The sequence below is a fragment of the Pelecanus crispus genome, chromosome 4 (assembly GCF_030463565.1).
Source record: "Pelecanus crispus isolate bPelCri1 chromosome 4, bPelCri1.pri, whole genome shotgun sequence".
Lineage (NCBI taxonomy): Eukaryota > Metazoa > Chordata > Aves > Pelecaniformes > Pelecanidae > Pelecanus > Pelecanus crispus.
The window spans coordinates 18919993-18945233 of record NC_134646.1 but is presented as its reverse complement, the minus strand read 5'-3'; the positions used below and the strand labels follow the sequence as shown (position 1 = coordinate 18945233).

The following is a 25241-nucleotide window of genomic DNA, read 5'->3' as shown; positions in this document are numbered from 1 at the left end:
GGGATCATTGAATTGATTTGTGTTGACAGAAGGTAAATGAGGCTAACAGCATAATGAAGTGAAGAGCAAGGCTCAGGAAGACATGATTAATAACCACAAATCCATAGGACTGTCAACCCCTAAACCTATGTTGACATGGCTATTGAGAAAATCCTTACTTATCCTAAACACCTATTCTCATCTTGGTTTTGTAGAGCTAGTCATCTTTATCGGGGGGAGGGGGAGGGGAAGGCTTTTTAGAAGATAGTTGTAAATCTGCCTTCTTCGCAAGCGACTGTGTATATTGTAAATAGGTATAATGGCCTTTTTATCTAAATATGAACTTAACTGCCTGTTACATGGGACTTCAGATTAACCACTATACTTTGTGTGGCATCTTTATCTCATCTATCAATTTAAATACGAATGTTTAAAAAAAAAAAAAAAACACAAAAAAACCAGAAAACTCAAAGGCATTATGTGTATTTCTGTTAAAAATCCAGTCTGTGCATGTTTGTTCTTTCAGTTGCCCACAGTATCTTAATTTAAGTAAGGCTATTCATAGAATTACATGGATTTTTTCAAAAGAAAACATTTTTGAGAATAGGACTTGGAGTATTTTATTCTAGCTGTAAGATAACCAGGAACTAAATTGTACACTTGTGTTGCATTTTATACCAAACTATTTACCACCTCAGTGTTGTTCATATTTAATAAGGCCTCTTTTATACATATATCAGAGCTGCAGTTTTGTTAATTACTTAATGTTCATTAGCAGCTGATTCATGCAGTGCAAGAACCAGCTTTTACCTTCTTCGGTCAATAGAAATTGGCTTGCATATAGGTACAGAATTAATTCCTTGTGCATAAAATTTAACCACTGTTGTCCTGTAGCTTGTTTGCAAAAAAACTTTTGGAACAATAGGCATTGCTCTAAAACAGGGTGATATTAGTCATGTCAGAAATGCTTCTAAGAGCTATCTTCATGTTTCAGCACATGGCATCAACTTGAGGACAGCAGTAGATTTCCATTCTGGTTTTAAGGTTCCAATATGAATTTAATTGCAGTATTTTTTTACTACTCTGTCATTTATTTTGCACTACATATGGGATGAAGTAGAGACACTGATATCCACTGGGATTGGAACACATGCATCAGATAGGCCCATGGACTTAATTTCTGAATGAGGTCTTGCCAGTGGGTTTTTGGTTGGGGGGGGGGGGGCAGGGGGGGGCGAGGGGGCAGGCTGGTGTTTGGTTTTGTTTTGGTTTTTAACATATGTGTATATATTTTGTAAATGGGTGACAAACTGATCTAGATCTAGGTATATTCACAATGGATTCTTTTAAATAGCGGTAAGGATATGACCCAAAGCAACAGAAGACAGGTGGCCCTGCTTTTGCTCTGCTAGTACTTCAGTGAGCGTCTTCACTCGAGGCGATGAGATTAACCTTCACTTGGAGTGACTTGGGCAGACTCTGGCCTTGGGACAGCAAATGGTTAAAACCGCACTGTCGTTGGAATTGCACCATGGAAAATGCCAGACCCTCTGTGGTCGTGTGAGCTCCTTCCAGAAGGTCCTCGGCACTGTGGGGGCGTACCTGTCTTCTCTTGATTTGAGCTTTTAGCAGTGAATAATTTGTTAATCCTGACCACTTACTATTTACCCTGGTATCACATGTTTATGCACTGAAGGTTAAATATGTATTTTGATACATGTTTGTTTATTATGTATGTGCTGGTCTGTAAAATGAGATATATTCCTGTTTTGGTATGTATACTAGGTCCCCAAATGAACAGAAAGGCTTCTCTAGAGCCCTTGCACACTGTTGAGTAAATGCAGGTTTGTTGAGATTAGCTGACCCAAATAGATCCCTCTGGATCCAAAGAGCGATGATCAAGTAGCCACGCTGCATGGCTACCCTGACAGATTTGTCCCTAAAAACAAGAAGAGGTCCTCAGTAAGCATGTGCAGAGCACTGGAATTTCTGTGTTCAGCTGTTCTCTCTAACGTTGCCTTCACCCTTCCCAAAATGATGCGAAACCAGCATAGTTCAGAAGACAGGCTAGTGGCCTTAACGTTTTCAGTTTGAAGAAAAGGCTCTTTTAACAACTCTTAAATGCCTTTGCGTCCACAGAGTTTTCTTCCCCTTGCCTCCAGATTTCAAATCAAAACCAAATTTAAGGAAGTCTTCTGCGGACTGGAACTTGTACAGCCACATAATTAAACCCTAATAAAAACAAGGTTTCTGACAATAACACTGATGTAATCTAAACACTAATGCAAACAGTTGGTATATAGTACTAGTGTGGGGTCATGAAGATAGTGGGCCGTCAGTGAAGAGGTAGTTGGCTGCGTTCAGCTACGCAAGCATGTTGTACGGGTGGTGGTCTACACTTTTGATGTTTGGCAGCGTACTGAAAAAAGCAAGGTCGTTACTCTTTACAAATTCTGTAGTGTAGAGATTAGTCCCAGTTTACATTTTGCAAACGAACCACCACAGCCCTCTGACTTAATTCTTCGGTTGCGCTGTTCCAAAAACCATGTTCTTGCTTGGAGGAGGTGGAGGGGAAAAAACACACCTGCTCATATGTCCTCTGGCAGCTGGTGCTGTGGGCAACTGTTTTGTTCACTTGGGAGTGGGGTTTTTTTCCATTTCTTTCAAGCTTCTAATGCAAATACTTGCTTTGTTTTCCATGTAAAAATCCGTTGAGCAAAAATATACTCATGTACACTAACATTAGTAGACTGTATTCTCTGCAAGTACCTCACATGTCTTCTCCTGCCTTGTTCTTTGTAGTATACTTATTCATGTACTCTTAACATTCGTATGTAGTGTGCAACTGTAACGTCATGCTTATGAGTGGGGGTTGGCTGCCTCCGGCCGACATTCATCAGTTCAATAGCAGAACACTTTAGATAAGTTATTTTGCACTTTCTTATGTATAAAATTGGTAGAAACTTATATTTGCTTTGTATCATTTAAAGACTCCTTTTGTTTCAGTAAATGAACTGTGTATAAAATATTTATGCAGTTAAAACTGTTTTTAGAAAGTATTTTTAATTTCAGCAAGTTTGGTTACTTGTTGCATGACTATTAACACAGCTGACTTTTTGTGTCAGTGCAATGTATATTTTTTTGTCCTGTTATTAACTTGTAAGCCCTAGTTAAATGGCCATTTATTTGTACAGCATCAGGAGTAAATTGAAGATAACTGGCTAAGACTGGAGTGTGGAATTTTGTACTATATTGCAGAATCCAATATCTGTTTTTTGGTGGTTACGTAAAAGGCCTGACGATTTACTATCTAGTGTGCAATCTGTGATATCTGAATGTTCATTGTATATTTGTCTCCAATGCAAAAAGGTAGAGTAACACAATTACAACAATACATGATTAAATGCAATAGTTCAGGTACTGAAGTATTTTTTTCATTTCAAATAAATACCTGCTATTTACCACCAAAAAGCTGTTTTGCATTTGTTGGAAAGACGCAACACTTGCAGCTGAATAAATGTTTTTAACATGGGAGTGGTAACTACTGAGTAACATGTTTCTATATCATCACGAGGAGTAAATTTCTATTCCTTGTTATGGTTTTGCTTTCCGAACATGAGTACGGTCATCCACGATGATGCAATGTGAAATCATGTGTCTTTGTTTATTCTTTTTTGCTTCTTAAGTGTCATTGCAGAGTGTGAAGCCAGCAGAATTTGACAGCGTGTAGATGAATAGGCTGTACCAATATAGACAAAGCAGATAGAAAAGAATGATCTCAGTCGTGCTGGATAAGGACAGTAGAAGAGGAGGAAGTATCAAAATCCAATTTAAATCATCTTCCCCAAGGAGAGAATGACTGCTAGAGCAGAGCTTGACCTTATCTGGTGAGAAACACCCTAAGATCCACAAATGCTGAAATATTTTACTAATTCTTCAATCCACTTTTATACCCTTTTCTAAGCTGGTAATGCTAAAGAATGTGCGGTTTCATGGTGGCAGTTAATTACGTGCCAACACTGGTGGCTAACAGGTTTTTTATAACGAAAAACCAGGCTTTGATGCAGTTGGGCTTACCATGTTCCTTTGCTGATGAGCACCAGAATTGACATTGCATTCTTGGTATTTGACAGTATGATTTCTTTGGTTGTAAAAGAAGAGGAACTTCTACCAATGAACTTAACTGTCTATGCTTACTGTGTTTAACGTCTTCCGTGAACTCTTTGGGGTTTTTAATTATATTTAAGTGTGCTCTCAAACAGTAGTTATAGAAGCAATTTTCGTGGCCTTCCTAAGCCATATCTTGGTTATATAGCATCGGTAATGTCTGCTTTTCATAGGTTCAAGTATTTCTCGCTTGGGGATTTCCATATTTTAAATCTTTTTCATACACTAGAAAAAATGTTTTCTAACAGTTAGGGGGGAATGACCGTACTTCTCAGCATACCTGCAGACACTTGACAGCTGCAGCCCCGCGTGCTATTCTGCTGTCACAGAGCAGGTCATGAATGAACTTCATCAAAGCATTTTGAGCCAGTAAACCATGCTGACTGTGCGGTGTAGGGTCTGGCACCGCTGCCCACTCTTCGGGGGGAGAGATGCCCTCCTAACAGGAGCTCCAGGTCGGCCTGTGCCGCTGGACCGTTCAGCGTGCAGTATTTCAACCTCATTCTCCCCGCGGGCAAAAAAATGAGTTAGCCACCTTCTTTGATCTGTGCCCTTTTAAGTTAGCTAACTTTTGCTTAACTTGGTGAATGACACAAAGAACTCGCAATTAGTGTCACGTCCTGCCTACAGAGCGCACTGCGGTGCCTCCTCTGCACCGCTTGTGAAGTCTGATGGAGGGCATTCGCTCAGCTTTGGAAAGGTGAGCCAGCCTCACGGGGTGGTTTTGTGGCCCTCGTGTGCCCTCAGCACCCCAGTGTGCACATGCTCTTCCTCTCCAGCCTGTGGCGTGTCCAAAAACTCCCTTCCACAGGTCTCCGAGAAGCCTGCCTTGATGAAACAAACAAACAAAAATTTTAAAAAATTGCATTTTGAGTTTTCCCAGCGAGTTGTGGAGCCAGAGGGTGAGCGCCGCTGCCTCTGGCATGCCCCAGGCACACTGGAGAGTGGAGGTGCCAGGAGCAAGTGTGGGCGAGCGGCGGGGGCCATGGTTCTGACAGACCTTTTGATTGGGAAAGCACAGTCCCATCCCTGCCCCATGGAGCACAGGCTTTGGTGTTGACATTCAGACAGTGCAAAGTACAGTCCCTGTTGCAAATCAGGTGTTGGGAGAGTTGGTTTGGCTCCTTTCTGTCCAGACAAACAAAAGGGTGATTAATTAGGAAAGCCATAACCTTTTGTGAGTTTCCTGCACTAAACCTGGGTCTGGGAGAAGGAGGAACAGTGCCCTGTGACATTTGTGGCAGCTCAAATGTCCGTGTTGGAGCTATAAAATCCCCAACAGGCACCAGAAGGGCCAGCAGCCAGTTTTGGAGTGAAACAAAGCAGTCGGTGAGTGAGCAGGCAGCTCACTGCAAGCGCAGCGGCCTTTAGCTCCACCACAGCCCCCGCCAGGCAGAGGCACCTCCCGGGGCCCGGTGTTCAATTTAGCAGCTAAAACAAATGGCCGGGTCTTCCAATGCGTCTGTGGGGTGTGCCAGTTGTTCACAGAAGATCTGGAGCTGTATGGTTTTGCAGGGGAAGCGGGGGAAGCTGTTACGAACTAAAAAATGCAGCATTTCATTCTATGATGGTGCCATAGCCCAGTCCATTGTTACCGAATTTGTGGCCAGTTTGCTGTAACCAAATTGTCTTTCATCATGGTTGTGATGACTTCGACAGTTCAGAAAGGTGAGGTTTGGAGCCTGCTTTCTAGGCTCAAAGTGGTTTGTGCTGTATACCATTGTCAAAATGCATATGTATTTTTAAAGAATTTCTGGCGGTGGAACACGTCTGTCTCTGTGTCAGGGCACAGGGTTGATTCGCTGGTGAGGTCAGCGTGCCACACGCTGTAGAGAGGAGGACGGGGTAAGTGAGCACAGAAACAGGACTGATGGGTTGGGAGCCAAATCCTGCCCTGTCTTCCTGGGGGAGTTGAGTGATGTTGCATTGGGTGCACAGCTGGCCCCGAAGGAAGGGGAATTTCTAAGAAATGGGACGAAACCTTGAACACGGCCACCGACCAAATTTTGGCAAAATGACCAAACAATGTAATGACCGCATTAAAGAAAGAAAGGGTAAAACCAGGCCTCTGAGAGCCAATGGTAGCTCAAACCCAGCCAGTTTTCCAGGTGCTGGGCCTTTGGCTGTACCGCCAGCACCTTCCCCTCGGGAGGACGGACTGCTCCCTCCCCGCTTTTGGTGCCACTGCAGCCTGTGCCGCCTGCTCTGCTGGGCAGAGCTGCAGGGAGCCTAAAGCGTTGCAGGGCCGAGCAAGAGCAAAGATGATCTCTGGGAAAGAGCATGTTACAAATGTAAATACTGATACATGGTTTGTGCGTGTGTGCATGCAGAGCAAGGCTCTTGCACAACAGCAGTGACGAAAACGCCGTGTAATCAGCCACGACCCCTGCCCCGTGCAGGTAGGCTCTGGGGGGTGTTGACACAAGCTGCCCTCAGCTCCTGCAAAAGCTTCCAGCCCTTCCTGGGGCGCCAGCTTCTGTAAGCGCCCCACGTGAGAGCCAGGACTGCTTTTCTGAAAGCTTGGCTGCTCTCCCAAGCCCACCCTGATGAAGCTGGGCAGGGAACCACCATGGTGCCGCTCGACTTGGCCGCCCTCCTCCTCTCCCACAGGTGTGCATGAACCAGCCGGTCACGGGACGCTCCTTACCGGACAAACGCTCCGACTGCAGAGTAACCTGGCAGCCATTTCACAAATACTGTGAAAGGGCAGGCCTGAGGAAAGGGCAAAGCTGTCCCGCGGCTTTCCCAACACACAACCCAAGCTCTTAAAATTCACCTGAGCAGTGACTACTATATGCTTACCCCCCTGGATATATGCATATATCAAAGAGCTGATCTGCTCTGACCTGAGCTGAGAAGCAGATGGGCAACAAAGGGTAACAAAAAAGGACTCGCTCCAATCCTGAAAGGAAGGGCTGGGGCTCAGCTGTAGGAAACTGCTAGGACTTGAATGAAGTCAAGGCTGCTCCTTTCAAGGGAGAGAGTAAAAGTAGGTTTGAGTGCAGCTGTAAAAGCAGTAGTAATTAAAAATAATATGTGATCTCAGGGTTATGTCTGTGGATGAGTTATAAGGAGAAAATAACAGCTGAGGGTTTTAATTTCTTTTAGGATAACTGAAAAGTCTTGAATCCATGCAGAAGCCAAAATATATTCTTTTATTGAGGAGGCCCAATTTTTTTCTTTCCACTGTGTCACAGCATGACATTGCTCACCATGACAACTACCCAGGGTGCTTTCCTGCTTCACAAAAGAATTTTGTTTTTTAAGACAGACTTGTTTTAGAGAGAGGTCTTTCTGATTTCTTGGTATTGTAATATATCAAAATATAGACGACAAAACTAGCAAGTTAGAACATGTTGCCCTGATGCAGCAGAGCCCATGCATGCTCACGGAGCACAGAGACAGAAGGTGCTTTGCACCGGTTATCACTGGTTGAACATCTTTGTAGGCAAAGCCTTGGTTATCAGAAGCTTTTTATGGCAGGGGCTGAGGCCCAGGGCTAACAGGGCAGCTTGAAAAGCAGAAATTTCTCTGGTAGTTTGCGATGCAGTGAAAGAAGAAAAATCCATTTGTAGTGACACAATGCTAGAAGCTGATTCTTTATTAAAAGATCTTTTAAGCATTCCAGTACAGACTTAATCTGCTCTGCTGTAGGTTTAAGTTGATGAAGACGAATAAACTTTTTTTAAAAAAAAAAAAAAAGGCAAAATGGACACCTCTATAAAATTAAGAAGTAGATGAATTATGGATGCTAATTACACCAAACATAAACATCAAACCACAGGAATTATATGCAGTCCTAAGGCAAACTATGTAACGAATGTACACAATTGCACTTAAGTCTGTAGAAAGTTATGACACAGACCGCTGCCCAAGCACATGATATCCGGAGTCAAGAGGACACCCCGCTGGATAGCTCTGCATTGAGAACAGCAGCTTCGGAACCAAGGAACAGCCAGAGTGTTGCTATAGCTTATGTTTGGCTTGTTGGGTGAGTGACCAAGGGACCTAGCAGTGCCCAACTGAATTTACTGAAGAAAAATTAATATTAAACCAGTTTCACTGGTATCTGTTGTTTGGTGCTTCTCCCTTAGCTAGAAATCCCAATGCCTTTGACCACAGCACATCCGCCTGCTGAGACAGAAAAGGCGATCTGATACCCTGATCCTGCGGAAGTCAGCGGAAATCCTGCAGTGAGTCTAAGCTCCTCACAAGTTTCATTTCCCCCGAGTATGTAAAAAGCAGTAATATTGCTGATTTCTCTCCACACTCCCGTTCTCAACCACAAACTGTGCTCCTTGATTATTCGCCAACCCTGAGGTTTTCAGCCAAAAGGGACTGATTGTATTGAGGGCCCTGTGTTAAACGAACTGTTGGATCTCATCCCCATTTCAATTTCTTGCACTATGTTCACCTTCCAGAGAGGCCAGCTCTCCTAAATCAAGGCTGAAAATGACATTTTACCGAGTTCCCTCTACAAAGCGCAAACCCCCTTTTCCAGGTGGCGGAGTGACCAAGCTGGAACTCCAGCTGCAGTCTCAACACCTCTCCTAGTAAATCCTCCCCCGACACGAGGCCCCCTGTGCCTTCCACATCCTCACAGTAAAAACGAGTACCTAGCTGGACAAAATTTTTCCCCTTTCTGCACCCACAGCCCACCCTCCTGCAGTGCCTGTCCAGTGAGAGGTACCGCTACTCCAGGGGGAGTGTTCAGGCAAGAAAATACTCTTACCAGATCCAATAGAGTTCAGAATCCATCCCTAAAAGGCAGGAAAAAAGTCAACACTTGTTACGGTTTGCTCAGTAGGTCACCCTTTACGTTCAGTTCAGTCTGTAATAAACAAAAAATATCATTCTTTTCATTGAAACAACAGATGCACGGGAAAGACAGGGAGCTAGAGAGCAAACTAAGATTCCGTTTCATTTCATTCACGGTGTAAGATACCTCTACTGATCCTTCAATAATAAACCTCCCTGACAGGCAACTGCTGTTTTTAGGACAATTTGCTCTTTGTCCTCAAGTTGAAGGGAGCTCTCTGCTAGCCAACAGAATTTTGCTGGTCCCCGGCATGTAAAGCTTGTTGCTTGCAGAGCTGCTATAGGCAGCAGGAGGCTATTGACTAGAGAGGAAAAAGAAATCTAGCTTCATCACAGGAGAGCAGTACCCAGCTCTGCTGCAGAACCCTATGCCAAGAGGTTTGCTGGCTGGACGTTACCGCAGCATTGCTAATTTGATCCCCTGGGACCACTGTGACAAACCACTTCCAGTTTCCCCAACATGGCTTTACTCCACCAACTTCACAGTCTGTGCACTCCAAATTCAGTGCCATACACCCAAGTCCCAGTCAACACATGAACGTGTTGGCAAAGCTCACTCTGCCAACACAGTATCAGTGTTACAACAGCCCCAAAAATGAAGTGCAAGGGCAGGGACTTGTTCTAATGACTCTTCAGTAAGAAGTGTCAAATGATGAAAAATCCACCACCCAGGAAATTGCAGGGTTTTCCCAACTTCCTGGAGAAAAAACAAAGTTTGGTGCAGTTGCCACTAGGTCTTAGGGGAGTTCACTGTCATCGTGGTAGGAAAAAGCAGTATTGTGGTTCAGGAGGCAGAGACCAATGGTCCTGGTAATGGAGTGCTTCTGCAAAATGCTACACTGTTCAAGCTGGCACTCAGAGCCTTGCCATGTGCAGCATGAAGTAAGGAGGATTCCTTAGTGATTCCCTCAGTGTTAAGGTACCTCGGGTCTTAATGGAAGGAGGAACAGGCAGGCTACTGGGCCACTTGGCAAAGCATTTCATCTTAATCTTTGGCTCATTTACTTCAGCACAAGGTGCAGAAAACTAGAGTGAACAGGCAGGGATTAACCTGTGCATAAGAAATGGATCTCTGTAATCTCCTGTCAGTTATTGATTCACTTTTTTGCTTAGAGCAAAATGGCTCGTATCTTAGTTTTACATATGTGCTAATTTATTTGTGAAATGTATTGGCAGCTATACAAAATGCCTGTTAAATACTGGTAAGTTTTCAACTTCAATACAATTCAGTGGTTCCACAGGTAAACCACACTGCATGCGAAATTCTCTCTCCCATCCATTTTCAGGCACTGCATTTCCACGTCAGCAGCCATCCCTTCACTACAGTACACAATTCTGGAGTTATCCCTGCTTTGAGCAGGCTAGGCTAGATGACACCCAGAAGTCCTTTCCAATCTAAGTTTTTCTGTGATTGTATAAAGGCAGTCATAGCAACCACCGATAAATCTTTATCTAATCATCTTCTGTTTTGCAAAGCTTTGTCTTATCCCTTCCCTTATAAAATTTAAAAGAAATTATGGATGGATCCTTCCTCTGAGAGGATAATCACTCTGTTAGAAGAAATAAAAGCCCCCAATCACTTTTGTTCTCTATGAAATCAGGCAACCAGATAGGGATAAAACAAAAAATGCCTCAAAACCTCCAATGAGAAGAAAAAAACTGTCATTTCGTGTTACATCTGGGTCAATCTCTAGAAGCTACTCGAACTGCCAGGTCATTCCTCAGAGCACCTGTTTTTCATTAGCAGCCTGCGTTTAATATCATGTCTTCAGCTTGGCAAGTATCCAGTACTGCTCAAAAAAAAAAAAAAAAATCGGTGTGTACTTGTCACGAACACCCCCAGCACCCTTGATATCTTCTGTCTGGATAGATGGTTAGCTGGCCGAACAGAAATGAGCAGCATTTGGAACAGGCCAGCGTCCATGGAGCTAGTCCAAATCCCTGCAGCACAGCTCACAGCCCTGACACTTGATACCAAAGCCACCCCCACAGCAACTCCCTCTCCAGAGCTTGACTGTAATCCTTCACTGTGCTCCCAGTAAGACCGCTGCGTGCTGTGGTTAACCCTTTGCTAGGAACTATCGGACTTGCTGTTTTAGCAGGTCGCTTCTTTGGCAGGAGAAAGGCCCGTCAGCTGGTCACGCTGCAGCGCAAACTGGCCATAACCATGTTCCCGGAGCAGCTCTCTGAACCTCTGTCAGGTGCGACCTCTCCTCAAGTGCTCAGAGGCTGGGTTTTGTCATTTTTGCCACAAATGGGTTGTGGGAATCTTCAAACTTGCTGCAGACTGAGAACCTGCCCTCACTGGTATCAACTAAAAGTGCCCCTCTGCCTCAGGTAAGCAAGGCTGAGCCCAGGACCACGCCCAGCAAACATTCTGACCTCAGGTGAAGACTGAATCCCAACCCTGGGGAAAATCTGGGGAGAGAGAAGGGATTACTATTGTAAACCAGTGATGTGCTCGTTACAGAGGCCTGGGCAACAGCATCCAATACAACAGAGATTTACATTTATCGACTCGCAAGCTTTTCGTACTTACAAACTGAATATACACATTATATACACCATGTAATACACCAAGTGATGGGACAAAACCAGCATACTCTCTAAACACTTAGTACTTAATGCTGTCAGTACAACACTGTGCTCTGCTGGGTGCTGCTAGGCCTTCAACCAGAGGCAAGGAAAAACGTGGAATGACTGCCTAACGTGTTACCCTGTGCTAAAAGGAAAGGGCTAAAAGTAACGAAGATGCGTACTTCATAGTGGAAAATGAGAATCAGGCCAGGCATCTCAGAAATATTTTTCCTTACTGCAAGGTGATTTAGTATCAGGCACCTTCTCTTTCACTCCTTTTTTTGTTTTGTTTTGTTTTTACAATGGTGCCGTTGGAAACATCCATACAATGAAAAATACTGCGGCGAGGCTGAGAAGAGCCCAGTACTTCTCTGCCCGTATTTCATTGCGACAGGGTGACTCGGAGGCACACCTGATGTGGAGCAGAGGAGGAAGGAGGCCTGAACGAGGCACGCTGGGACAGGTCTTTGCCTGCTGCCAACACGTCACCTGCAGTCTGTGTCACAGCAGTGATAGGAGCTGGCTCAGAGCTCTGGCCCCCTGTGCCTCACTGGATGCAGACTCCCTCCGGAAAGGGAAGTGGAAACGCTTCCTTTAAGTATAAAACTACCTTCTGGTGTCTGAATATCTGACACCTACTAAGAACAATACCTGAAACTTATAAAAATTACCTTATGTTACTACAATGCTCTCTCCTTTCTCTAGCTTGCTTGCTTTGGGCGTTTTACAGCTCCCTGCATACCATGAAGAGACACAGGAGATCATCATGACTAACTAAAAGAAACCTTCAGCAGAGGGCAGGAAAATCCTCATATATTTATGAAGAAATAAACTCTCCTGTCTTACACATCCAAAGAATCTCGATTAGCAAACTCTTTGAAATTAGCTGGTTTTCTTTTTAAAAGAAAAAAAAAAATTCAAGTTGATGAGAGTCTCTGGATATCAAAAATGTGCAGCTTTTTCCCTCCTCTGTGCTCCTGTCAAGCACTGGCACATCAAAGAGAAGACAGCGCAAGGGGCTGCTGCATGGTCCACAGAGACTGTACAGGCTTTGGACCCAATGGAAAAATGTTCCCACCTGTCCAACGGCACGTGGCTCCAGCCTGCTCTGTCTCCTTGGAGCTAGAGGATCACGGATGATGGTGGCGAGAACATAAAGCCCAGCACTGTCTCAGGAAGTTGTTCAGCTACACCAAATGCCACTGGCATCAGAACCTAAACGCTTCTGAAACTTCCCCCGTATTTTTCACCTGCTTCTCCTGAAGCACAGGGGAGTTTTGAGTGGCTGCACAGCAGAGGAAGACAACAAACCTGCTACTTGTCTACCTAAGAACATTGTGCGTTTGTTCCCCCGTGTATTAGCATACAAAGAAGCCAGCATGTGGCTCAGAGACTCAGATTTACACAGCTGCCAGGTAACTAAGGGTCCTAGGTAATACAAGTAGGTATGAAACAATTGTGCAACACCTCCAGCCTTAGGTGAAAGCCCAGAGCCTCGTCTACGTGAACAAAAGTGATGTGCAGAGCCGCTGGGACTACAAGCCCACAGAAATAGCTGCCTCAGTGCTGACTTGAATAAATAAACACAGCAAAATGCAATCAGCCATAAGTGACAACGGGGCATTACGCACCGAGGGAACAGTGGCATCTTCTCTAACACTGGGAACAGAAGAGATGGACAAGACACTGAGCCAACCTAAGAACAGATGGATTTGTTCTCCTGTAGCACGCTGTGTCCAGATTATGGCAGGAAAAGATAGCTGTGGCAGATCTTCACGCCCACCTTCCACTGGAAGCAAAACTGCGGCTGAAGGAGAAGTTGATCTCACCGTTTTTGTACTTTCCCCATGCTCCAAATGGCACTATGACAACTGTGCTGTTGTCTTCAGTGCCGAACTGCATTGCCTGAGAGAAGAAACAAATTGTCAGCATCATCATCTTGCTTGGAAAAGGAGACAAGTGTCTGGCTCCACATGGGACAGCATGCCCTGAGGCCCAAGACTTCCTTGCCCCTTCCCAGCCCTGATGCTGCATTCTGGTATGCCCCAGAGCTTTCCACAGGATATGCCACTATCCAGAACCCTGGTGAGAAAATGGCCATTTCTGTCTATGCTGATGACATATTCAGCACAGGAAGAAACTGCAGTTACGGTCCCACACAGTTCAGTGGATCGTGAGCTAAGCAAGTTAACTGAAATGATGCCCGGCAAGGATGTGGCAAGACTCAGGGTAAGGAAAAGACCAGCTGGTGGGACTAGTGAATGTCTCAACCAGCACAGTTCAATTCACTTGAATGTGTGGTTGTATGCTTGTTTTTTAAAAAACCAAACAAGAAACAACAACAAGCATGTGGTGCCAAGAGAAGCCCTGGCGTTACCTGCTCAGTAACAACGTGGGCAGCTTCAGCAGGATCATGGCACTGGTTAATGAAGTCGCAGATCTCCTGACTGTTCACCATGAAGTTAATACCGTCTGTAGTAAGGACCAGGAAGCTGTCGTCCGCATGATGCAGCTGCAATAAAGGCAGACAGTATGCACAATGATGGAGCAAGTGCTGCAAGACAAAGTAACTGCCTTAATTTTTTACTCTGTTGCAAAGCACTTTTTCTGGGGGTGCTGCATGCTCTCCTGCTTTCTGTGCAAGGACTAACTGGAACCCCCAAATCCTCAGCTAGCCAAAGGCTGCCCCTTGAATCCTCGAGCACATCCATCAGCCACACAGACTGTGTTCCCTGTACTGGAGGAGAGCCTCTTAAGGTGCTTCCAGTTCTAGGAAGCAGCCTCTGAATACACTGAGGCCAAAAGACCAGATCCATACATTACCCCGTAAAAAAAATGCTTCCTTAAACTGAGGATTTCAAGGAAGACATGATAGCACAGCGGTCATCTCCCTAAACCCCTCAGGCCTAGTGGGTGGTGTTTAATTAGGACCAACTGAATGCAAGTTCCCCGTGCCCTGGGAGGTGCATTGGGGAAAGTATCAAACAGAGTAGGAGCTGAGAGGAGAGCCTTCCTACAAAAGTGAAGGCAACTGTGCTGAATACCTTCTGGGTGGTTAGTTTGTTTTCGGGACAACTGCAGAGCTCTGGTAAGATGCATGCAACTGGCCTGTCCTCCTCCCTTCCTCCCAAGTGTGCAAACCTCTGCATAGTCTACTTTTTTTGATGACAGCCCATCCATATCCCACCTAGTTCTCAGTGATGGTTTTATATCGGCATTAACCTCAAAATTATTCATTGGACCACAAGCCCCAAGCAGACTAAGGCCTTTGTATTTCAGTAGTGGATGTCACGTTTTACCTTTCTTTCCTCATCCTATATTGTACTGTGATAAATGGGATTTAGAAGTTGATCTGATTGAATGTAGTATCAGGACCAGATTCTTTTCCGTCCTGTTAGTGTGAATCTGAAATGACTTAATTAGAATTGGTCTCCAGTTACTTCACCACAAATAGAAATCAGCGCTTGGCCATCAGGCTTCACGTGGGCGCATGTCATGTGGGTACCGCCACCTGCATCAAATACCTATGACGCCCCTTAGTCCGAATGTTGCTGTCCCTATTAACCAGGCCTTCTTTTACCTGAACCCTTTTTGTTTCTGGCTGGGCTATCACACCACTGTTTTTAAGATCCAAATCTCCTATGCTCCGCGTCATTGCAAGTCTACCATTCACATGAGGTTGTCCCAGACTGTTCCAGGCAACGAAGCCACCGCACTTCCTAATCCTGTCCAGAGGCACAAAAGAAAAAGTGAATATCAGTTACTGCTTCACACCATTAGCCCTGTCTCTATCTGCAGTTTCTGTCTGATGCAGAATAGGGTATGGAGGACCTAAGCTGGAAGACTGAGGGTTGGCTTTTGCTGTTTGAAGGGCTCCACAGAAGGGATGTGGCTTGGCAGGCTGAGCCCTGACCTGGGAACCATAGTGCATTTCTTCAGGTCATGGCTCTAACTTGGTGGTCTTGGACAAGTCTTTACCATGTGGTCATGGCTCTGTACTGAGTCCTAGCTATGCTGATCTTACTGCTGAGACAGTTTATGCTCATGCAGGGCTTTCTATATTCCCGGTCCTCTAAATGGAACCAAATGAATTAACTGGAGCTGTGCCACCTTCTGCCAGCTCAGAGGTGGTCTCAGGGTGTTAAGTTCAACTCTCTGCTTTCTTCCAGGCCCAACCCAGCAGCAGAACACAAGCACATCCTGACCGAGGCCGTTCCCTGGGAAGCCACATCATCAGCTGACAGGTACCTTTCCTTCTCCTCCTTTCTTTCTGGAGTATGGTCAATGGTGAGTTTCATGGCCTTTCCCTTTCGACACAGCAGAGCACGACTGTCTCCCACACTTGCCACAACCAGCTCAATACCGTCCCGGAGCAGAGCCACTGTTGCAGTGGTCCCAGAGTTCATCAGAGTTGCTATAAATGTCATATTAAAGAGAGAGGTTTTAGCACTGCCTCGAAGCATGGGACCATTTACAACAGCAACCATTTCAATTGGTAAAAATGAAGACAACTTGTGTTCTACATTACCAGTAAGTAACTGCTTTTAAGTTTAAACTAAATCTACATATAAAAAAACATACAGCAAACATGCATGCATGGAGGACTGGGGGAGAGAGAGGAAGCGGAAAGGGTAAGTATTTATGTGCAACAACATGGCTCCATGCAAAGAGAGCAACTGGAATAAAAGTGGTACAAGGTACAGTGGCTTCCTTTCAGCTTGTAGCAAATAGTTTTTCTGTCCCACTAGCTCCCTGAAGTTACCGGGTTATTGTGTTTATCCCTGGGCACAGTGACTGCATGGGTAGCCCAACATAAAGCTGATGGCTCCCTTCTGTTAGGTGGTGAAGTGGGCAATTGGGTAATAGTAATTGTAGCTCCACACGGTTCACCAGAAGAGAAACACTAGATCGCTCCTTTACCCCAGTCTGTGGGATCTCCCAGTTGCTGCCAGAGTTGGTACGATCTCCTGCTGCTTCCCCCAGCCTTGCCAGGAGACAAAGAGTTCAGCCAACAGGCTGATGGCTTTTTTCAGCAAGGGATGCTGCTCCCTTCAGACCCTGTCAACTTGCTGCGGGTCCCACCACAAAGGTGAAGCTAGATTCTGCCTTTCCTTGTGCCTTCAAACGGATGCAGTCAGCTGGCAGCGCCTCTCTGGGCATCCTGCCCCGGGCACTGGTGAGATCATTTGACAGGGGTGTACAGTACCTGCCTAGAGGGCAAAACAGAGCCCTAGCTGCTGTCTTCCTTCTCTTACAGGGTAAGGGAGTGAGCTGAGCTGACTGGCTGTGTTCAGGCACCTGGCTGGATTAACTGGTGCAAGTAAATTTAAGGGCTTCTCCTTTCAATTTCTACAACACTCTGGGAACAAAAAAAAAGTGCCTGAAAAGGAGAAATGCGAGTCTTGACTATTTCAGAAAAGATCTGCGGTGAAGGAAATGCCAGAATAACTGTACAGCTTTCCCTTTTGTTTGCTTGTTGAAAGCAGCAGTCCCATTTTACAGTTAGCATCTTCCCTTCCTGCAAATTATGCAAAGGTAACCCAGTGAGAGGTGCCTGGAAAGCAGTAACTCTTGCCGACTTGAGCTATTACAGTAAAATGTCTGGCCAGGACAAGCTATTGGCCTAGAACACATTTGCATTCACAGCCAGTGCAAATCCCCTTGAAAGGCCCTCTGTAGGTCTCCTGCATTCTGGAATTTTCCAGTTTTTCCGGGTTTTAAAAGCAAGCCAGTTCGAGAGTGGCTTGGGGCTAACTGAGGAATGAGAATCCCCTGTTATATTCCTGTTTTCACACGACTAACAGTTAAAGATCTTTCCACCACCGCTCCCGCAGAGCTCAGCTACAACTACATGCCTACTACCTCTGGCCCTGCAGCCCTGACCCCGGGAGGTGGGATGGAGCTCAGACAGGGCTGTGCGTTTGAGCCGGAGGAATGCCAGCCAGCCCCATCTCTGACCAGCTGCCAGCAAACTGCATACACGCAGCACGACCCCCTGCGTACTACGGAAACAGAAACGCGAGCGCTCTGGGATCTTGGTGACCTCGTTCACCAACCCTGTGAGGTCTCGGCACCCTGTAGGTAAAACAGGGTTAGGAGTAAATTGAAGTGCGCAAAGCCCTGAGAGATGCATTGAGCCTTGTTGTGCAGTGAAAGCGGTGAGTTGATGAATCCAAAAAAACCTCACAAAACAGTCTAAACTAAGCTTGTGTTATTATTTAAAACAGGTATTATTACTGCAGTGAGGACTTGGTTCAGCTATACACTTAAACAACACATCAATCGTGAACGTAACCATGGTAACCTAGGTCAAATCTTGGACTACATTATGGCTGCCATGCAGGCTACGATATTCAAAACTACTTAGATGCCAGTAGCTTCTGACTGTTGAGGTAAGCACTGACATCCTGTTTCTAATTTGGAGCAAGGACTAGCGCAGTGCAGGCTCACTTTGAGGCACATTATGAAAGTAAGATGCTAACAAGTACCAGTGTGATTAGAAATTTTAGTAGAACCAGTAAAATACCTGTTTTAGCTAACAGTTAAAAGAAGTTAAATGAAGAACCTAAGTAAAACTACCTTTTTTTTTTTTCCACAGAAAACACATTTTATTTAGACGTTAAAATTAATGCAGAACTGCCACTACTCTCCCATTTCATTCCTTGGTTTTGGAACTATGCTGACAAACATAAGCAGTTTCTGAAAAAGTTAAGATCCGTAGTCTTTAATTCATAAGTGACTGGAAACATTTGGACATTTGAGTGAATCTGCATCTTTCAAGTGCAGACTCTCAAAGCTAAAAGAGCCGCTATCACAAAATTCAGGGATAGTACTAAAGAACAAGTCAAGATATTGTCCAGAATTATGGTAATGGTCATAGTGACTTGAGCTTTATATACCTTTATTAGTTAAATAGCACTCCTAGAAAAATAAATGCTGCTCACGCTCTCTTCCTTGGAACCAGTTCATGATCTGGGTAGGGGTGCAAGAACATGGATGCAGCTAGACTGCATGCATTATGTGATTTCTAGCACAGCTCAAAAACACAGGAATGATGATGGGATAACATTTCTAATGCTTTACAACAACTGCTGCTAGGTTATTTAATAATATCAAAATACATTGCATCAGCATATATATTGGTTTTAACAATTAAAGAGTTTATTTTGTTTTCCTAGCAATATCACTATAAAACTAAGATCTTTCAATAGGTTCTTAACACTCACTGGACAACTTTTACTGCAAGTCATCTCAACTAATGTGACAAAGAGGATGTGGGAACCTTCCAGTAGTCCAGGCTAGGAACCGCCGGACTCCTTCACCTGGGACAAAATTAAGCAGATCTCTCTTTCCACTGAAGCCCAGCATATAGTGTCCAGGGCCTCCAGTTCTAGAGCTGCTGACCAGGTACAGTGTCTGCCACAAATAACACGCACACAGAGGCAAATAGGAAATTCACCCAGGGACTTTGTTCAAACAAAATAAACCTGCAACACTGGAGATGAAAGAACAAGGGCTGCAGAACAGGGGAAGTAGTCACTTTTGGGTTTGCCTGCACTGTCTTTTGCAGGTCATATAGGAAGTACTTCAGGCTTACACATGCATCTTTGGCCAATGATAGATCAGCTTTGGTATTTCTGGGGAATTGCCACCGTTCTCGCCTTCTTGCTAAAACTGTGTGACAAAACCAGTTTCAATTCCGCCAAAATAAAAGCCACTTTTTTTTTTTTTTTTTTCCTGTGGAGGTAAGTAACCAACCAGCAAATCAACCAAAGAATTGTATCAATGCTAGAGTGTCAGCTGTCTCATACATGGCAAGAGTGGCCACTCTGAAGAACATCTTCAGTACAGAATATGGCCCAATCTTTTTCCTCAAGGCAATTTATCTATTTTTATATGCATATTTATATACAACACAAAAATGGGGAGTTCAAACTGATGCCAACTAAAATAGGGCCATCTTAAAGGCACTGAATGTAAGCTTATGAATCGTTCTGACCCATGGAAAAATATGCAAAATACTCCTTTAAATTGTAACTAGTATCTTCTAACTTGATTAGGTAATAATCAGGGGCCTTGGATAAAAAAGCTGCCTTTGTAAAATTAATGGATTTATGAAATATTTAAGTACAATTTCTGCAGCTCTCCCTTTTCCTCAGTGTTGCAGGTTAACATATTCAAAGAAATAAAAATCATATGTTTGAATGGTAACTTAAAAAAACAAAACCAAAACCCACTACTTTTTAAATTTAGTTATTTTTAAATAACTTTTGCTGTTTGCTCAGCATAATAAGATTCCAGGAGTGCCTTTCAAACATAGATGCATCAGTTAATACCTGGCTATGTTTTAATAACATGGCTATTCCAGAAGTGAGCGGCCAATGTGATTAGAGTTGGATGCACTGAACACGGAGGTCGATGGGAAGACTCCCTGTTCTTTTCTCCGAGTAGTGGCTCGCAGTGAACAGAAGCAGTAGCAGTACCTTGTAGGACCGCACTAGGCCAGGAGAAGGTTTGTCTTACATTTCCCCAGAGAGATGCTCAAATTTCCTCAAGCACATGATTCAATTCCTTATTTCTGTCCTAGCTAGGCAAAGCTATTCAGCCTTTACATTGCAGTTTTTATGGCTGATAAAAAAAATACCAGAAAATTCTGTGTTAACAGTTGTCCTGTGGATAATGACATATTTGTTGAACGTGAGCTTCCTTTACTGTGTCTTATACCTAAGTTTAGCAGTGATTTAAAAGTGACTGGATATATTTAAATGCGTGGAAGTGAATGAAAATGCATTTTTGAAGAGCTATCAAACACCATGCTTCAGGGCTCAGGCATATCTCTAAGCTGTTAGTGATTAGAAAGGATTTAGGTGGAGGACAGATTATCCCAGATCTGCCTACAGCAAGTTTCTTATGCTTTTGTGTGAAACAACAGGTACAGATCACTGTCAGAGGGGATACTGGACCAGTCTCCAGCGGGCCACTACAGCACTCCAACAGCACTAGTGAGCTGTACGCCAGATACAGTAGCAGTACCTGGAACACATACATACACTTTTTTTTTTTATTGAAAGCTCACAGAAACTATTATGCTATGTATTTTCCATCTATAATTTCAAATATCCTGTAATTGTAAAATGACCTACAAAGGGCCATGCCCTTGAAGACATAGCTAGGTGCTCCAACGAGGCACATCTCTAGTCCTGTTAAATTTGTGCCATTATATGAGGTTTTTACCCCTTAAATAGCACTATCAACAATGTGTCAAACAAAATCCATGCAATTTTGGCTACAGGGATTTGTCCCAGGACTTACGTTCCTTCAAACACCCAGGCACACACTTTCAAAGATGGTCGTGTGTTAGTATAGACCTGGACATCTTGAACATGCACTGTTTTTTTTTCAGATACAGTGAAAAGAGTGAACCCTGACAGGGTCATCTACTGGAAAAAGACTAAGTTGTTATTCTCCACTTTGTCAACTATGGCCAGATTTCAAAAGGAGGTCAGTCTTGGGGAGCATCCAGCGTATCCCAGATACCCTGTGTTACACAACCAGCCACCATTTTCAAGATACTTTAGTAACGGTCTTGACTGTCACATCCAGAATAGCCACAGTTAATCAGACATTTTGCTGGCAAACTGAATCAGTTTGGAAGTAGGCTTCTAACAAGAACACATGCCAAGCATTGAAATTTTATATAACTTTCAAAACAACAGCAACAACAAAAATATCCACACCAAGCAGTCAACATAGCATTGAATTATTTTAACAACAGATATGCAAAAAGTTTAATTTGTTCAGAAATCCACACTTGTCTTTGCATCCTGTTACTCCACCCTTTGCCTTATAGCTTGATTCTCAGCTGGGCAACCAGTCACAAGCACTGGGCACTTTTAGATCCCACTGGCTCCTGCAAGAGCTTGCAGGTGCTCAGCCTACCTGAGAAACACTGAGCCCGTGCCAGAGCGTGGCCCCTGTCAATGTTTGACAACACTTTTGCCCTCTATTTTGCTTGACCTCAAGCTTTTTTAATGAAGAGGGTTTGTCCAGTATCTTGGTAACTGTTACGTAAATTTGCTGGCATTTGCATTAGATTTCATTAAGCAGTACCAGTTAGTTAAATGATATGAAAAAAATCCTATAAGCAGTTCCAAAATGCTCAGCTTGCTGCACAAGTTTTATGTCAAATATTGTTGCTATCCGGTTCCACAAGTCTCACGTACGAAATGCTATAATCAGAAACCGTTTTCAGAATAACAGAATAATACCAAGTACAATTCCCAGTCCTTCTCGTCAAGGAGCTGCTCTGACACTCAACAGAGGTCACTTCAATAAGCCAAGCCAAGAGCTGTCCCACTAACAAAGGGGCGGGGAGGGGGACAAATATAACAGATCTTCATGTTAGTGAAAATGAAAGGTCCTGATCCAGGGAAGCACATAAGCCTGTATTCAGACACTTTCTTGAATTTGGGCTTTTAAGAAAACACATTTGTAAGGAGGATCTTGGATAAAAAGCACATCTGCTTTACTGATGTGTCTCTCATAAGCTCAGTTAAAACTCACCCTGTAGGTCAAAAGTGACTCTGGACTTTTTTTACCACGTTGTTATTTTTTAAAGGTTTTCAATATAAAAAAAAAGTAAAATGGGATATAATGGGGAAATAAGATTTATAGATTGAATCCCCCCTTTTTAATGGCTGCATTTCAGGACTTAAGACTTTTTTTCCTGATACCCCTGATACCTTAGCTTGTACCAGGTAAGAGGAAAGGTGTGTATCCCTCACAGTGCTGTAACAGTCAGGCTACCTGTCCTGCCAGGAAATATTTGAGTCTACCTAGATCCATTTAGTAGTTAAAGTGGAGAAAGCCAGTCCGTTACTTGATTGTATTCATTCATTGCTTAAGAAAAGTAGCTTGAGAATGCAGTATCACTTCAGTCCCTAAAGGGCTTGTTGGATTCAAGTCTTTCTTGGAGAGAAAACTTTCACAGTTTCTGTTCTTCTGAAACGACCGCAGTCATTTTGCCAGTTCCTGCACCAGCAATGGGACAGGTTTTTTGTTTGGTTTTTTTGTTGTGGGTTTGGGGGGGTTTTGATTGTGTTCGTTTTGGGGGGTTTTTTGTTTGGTTTTTTTTTTTTTAAGACTGGCTAAAGTGACTCTTAAAATTGTATCTCATGGTTGAGGAAACTCCTGGGGCAGGGACCTCTAGCTCCCTTCCCAAGTTACTCTCTATAAGCTTCAGTTGCTAGAACAGGACCTTCAGAAATACCTAGTCTCTAGACATATGTACAAGAACTTGATTAACAGCCAGGACTAAGGAGTCTAAAAGGGCTGGTGCCAGCTTTACCACAGCCTTACCACAGCCAACCTCGTTCTCCTCTTCACTGCTTTTTTCCCTTTCACACTCAGCTACTCCTGTGATTCTGTTTGTGCAGAAGCAATATCAATGGTATTAATTTTGGCTTACGTTTCTCCTCAGGTGCAGCAGCCAAGTTAGAAAGGGGAACTTTTGATACTGTCACTTTTAACCCACAGGAATAACAGCTTTAAAAACAAAACAAAACAAAACGAAAAAACAAACAAACAAAACCCAAACACCAAAAACCCCAACCAAAAAAACCAAACCAAAACCCCCCTCCAGCTTTTCTTGCACAGTAAAGTTATGCTCCTTGCAAATCTAAATCATTCTTCGCTAACTCGACGAACACTTTCCTTGACAGAATCACATTAAGAGAAATTCATTTATGATTATGCTAACATTCAGATTAAAACTCCCCCAGGAAATTTGATTTAGACTTTTTAACAGCTTTTGCATTTTAAGGAGGTAAAGCATAATTGTTTCATTTGCAGTAAGTGATCAGAGCAAAATTCTATGTTAAGTAAAACTTTTTTCAAGGATTTTTCTGGACATTTTACTACAAAACTACTGAGCAAATAAGAAAAACCTTATTCTCCACACCCATACGAGTAGAATATTTTTTTACCTACCATCAGCAGACAGATGAGCGTGCCTTTCGTAGGCTTTGTTTATTTCTAGAAAAGCTTTGTTCAAAACATTTTCCAAGTTCTCCTCCTCAGCAAGAAATTCTCTGGAAGCAAACAAGCAAACAAAAAATTAAACTTCTTTCCAAGAAATATACATCTTGGTCAATCTCTTCTATGGCCCTATCTCCTCCCTGCATGCATTGAATAATGCTGGATTTCAGTGAACAGGTAATATGATTTTACTAATGACCTGCACTGGAAGCATAATCCTGTAATTGTGCAAATAGATAAAACTCCTCTTCCAACACCCAGGGATACGACACAGAGATACAGAAAAGTGTAAGCAAGCCATAGGTCAGCGATCCCAGTGACCCCATCTGAAAACAGTCGATTCACACTCTCCCTGTGTTCCCAGTCCTCTCCTGGAAGGTGGGTACAATCGTATTTTCCTCTCTTGTCTTTGCAGGCTTGCTCAATGGGGAAGGCACAATACAGAATAAGTAGTTCATAGCATGTCCAATGTAACAGACTGCTCCAGCCCAGTGTTCCGGCTGTCCCGTTGGGCTAGGTGGCTATATAACCTAGGAGGATTGGCAACAACATATGACCCACTGGTTCCCTTTCAGTCCTAAGGAGGGAATCTCTACTGTAATTTGAGACACATTCACTTGATGCGCACTTACTTAATATATTTTTCCATGTACTTATCACAGAAGTCTGCTGCTGCCGCCCCACCGTGTCCATCATATACTGCAAAGTATAGGACATCCTCCGTCAGCTGAGCATAATCAAACCGGTCTTCATTTTCCTTACGCTTCCCAATATGGCTAGCACAGCCCACGTTGGCCAGGCTGACTTTTGGAATTGGCTTTCCATACTTTATGCTTGGTGGGAGGAGAATAGGTTCGTCAATGCGATTGTCCCAGATGCCAAAGGTGTCCCATGTGGTAGGTCGCCCACTCCCGTCTGAATCGAAGCGGGAAGCACGGCGCTCGGAGGTGGAGCTGTAGCACACGGCTGTCGGACGCTTCTCGTCTTGCAAGAGGCGGGACGTCAGCACGGCTCTCCTTCTTACTTGATACCCTCCGTTTCGTACCAAATTAATTAAAGTAGCTGTTGACATAACTTGTCTCCACAGAGATTTGTAGGAATAAAAGATCAGGAACAAAAGATACGCAGCTGCTGGAATGTCTTTGAAAACAAAGAGAAAACTGATCAGGAAACAAGAAGCACAGGAAGGGGAATTTTCAGTTACATCATTCAGGAAACAATGTCACCCTCGGAGCCCGCTAATCATGCATAGCACAGCACTTCCTAGAAGAAACTACAGAGGGATCTGCATGACTCACTGAGAAACAATCCTACACAGACCAGGCCACATCTAATGGCGAGTACTGCAGATAGATCAGGGTAAGGCATTTCTGCTGGCCACTTGCATAATGATATCCTGAATTTTCAAAGGTTGAAGAGGTTGTGATGGAGCCAATGAGAGTGACAATGACTTTGCTCCATGTCAGCTAAAATATAAATATGTGAAAATATGAGATAAGGTTGTGAAAATGAGCTTATCATGCATGCTTTTCAAACAGTTGCTGAAATATCCACACTGTGGCTCCTGGGGGGGAAGGCGGGAGAAATACATTTGCTTAGATTTTAAAGAGTTTTCTCATCTGCAAATGATACTCTGTTCTGTCACATTTATTGAGGACTTGAAC

General features: G+C 43.8%; 1 protein-coding gene across 1 annotated transcript; it reads right to left on the bottom strand.

The window, feature by feature from the left end:
- Positions 1-13299: 13299 nt before the first annotated feature.
- Positions 13300-24682, bottom strand: PPM1K (protein phosphatase, Mg2+/Mn2+ dependent 1K). The gene is made up of 6 exons (XM_009489416.2): positions 24210-24682; positions 23530-23630; positions 15790-15955; positions 15122-15266; positions 13919-14053; positions 13300-13446 (listed from the first exon to the last, which is right to left on the bottom strand). The coding sequence occupies exons 1-6, from the start codon at positions 24647-24649 to the stop codon at positions 13315-13317; spliced, it is 1119 nt and encodes a 372-aa protein (XP_009487691.2). The 5' UTR covers positions 24650-24682; the 3' UTR covers positions 13300-13314.
- Positions 24683-25241: the final 559 nt, after the last annotated feature.

Bases quoted from the DNA above. Each gene is read 5' to 3' on its own strand.
- PPM1K (XM_009489416.2), bottom strand. From the start codon at position 24,649: ATGTCAACAGCTACTTTAATTAATTTGGTACGAAACGGAGGGTATCAA. The intron at 15,956-23,529 runs GTAGGTAAAAAA...TGACATTTATAG, and splicing joins CGCTCATCTGTCTGCTGATG to CAACTCTGATGAACTCTGGG. The intron at 13,447-13,918 runs GTAACGCCAGGG...TTCTTCTCTCAG, and splicing joins CCCACGTTGTTACTGAGCAG to GCAATGCAGTTCGGCACTGA.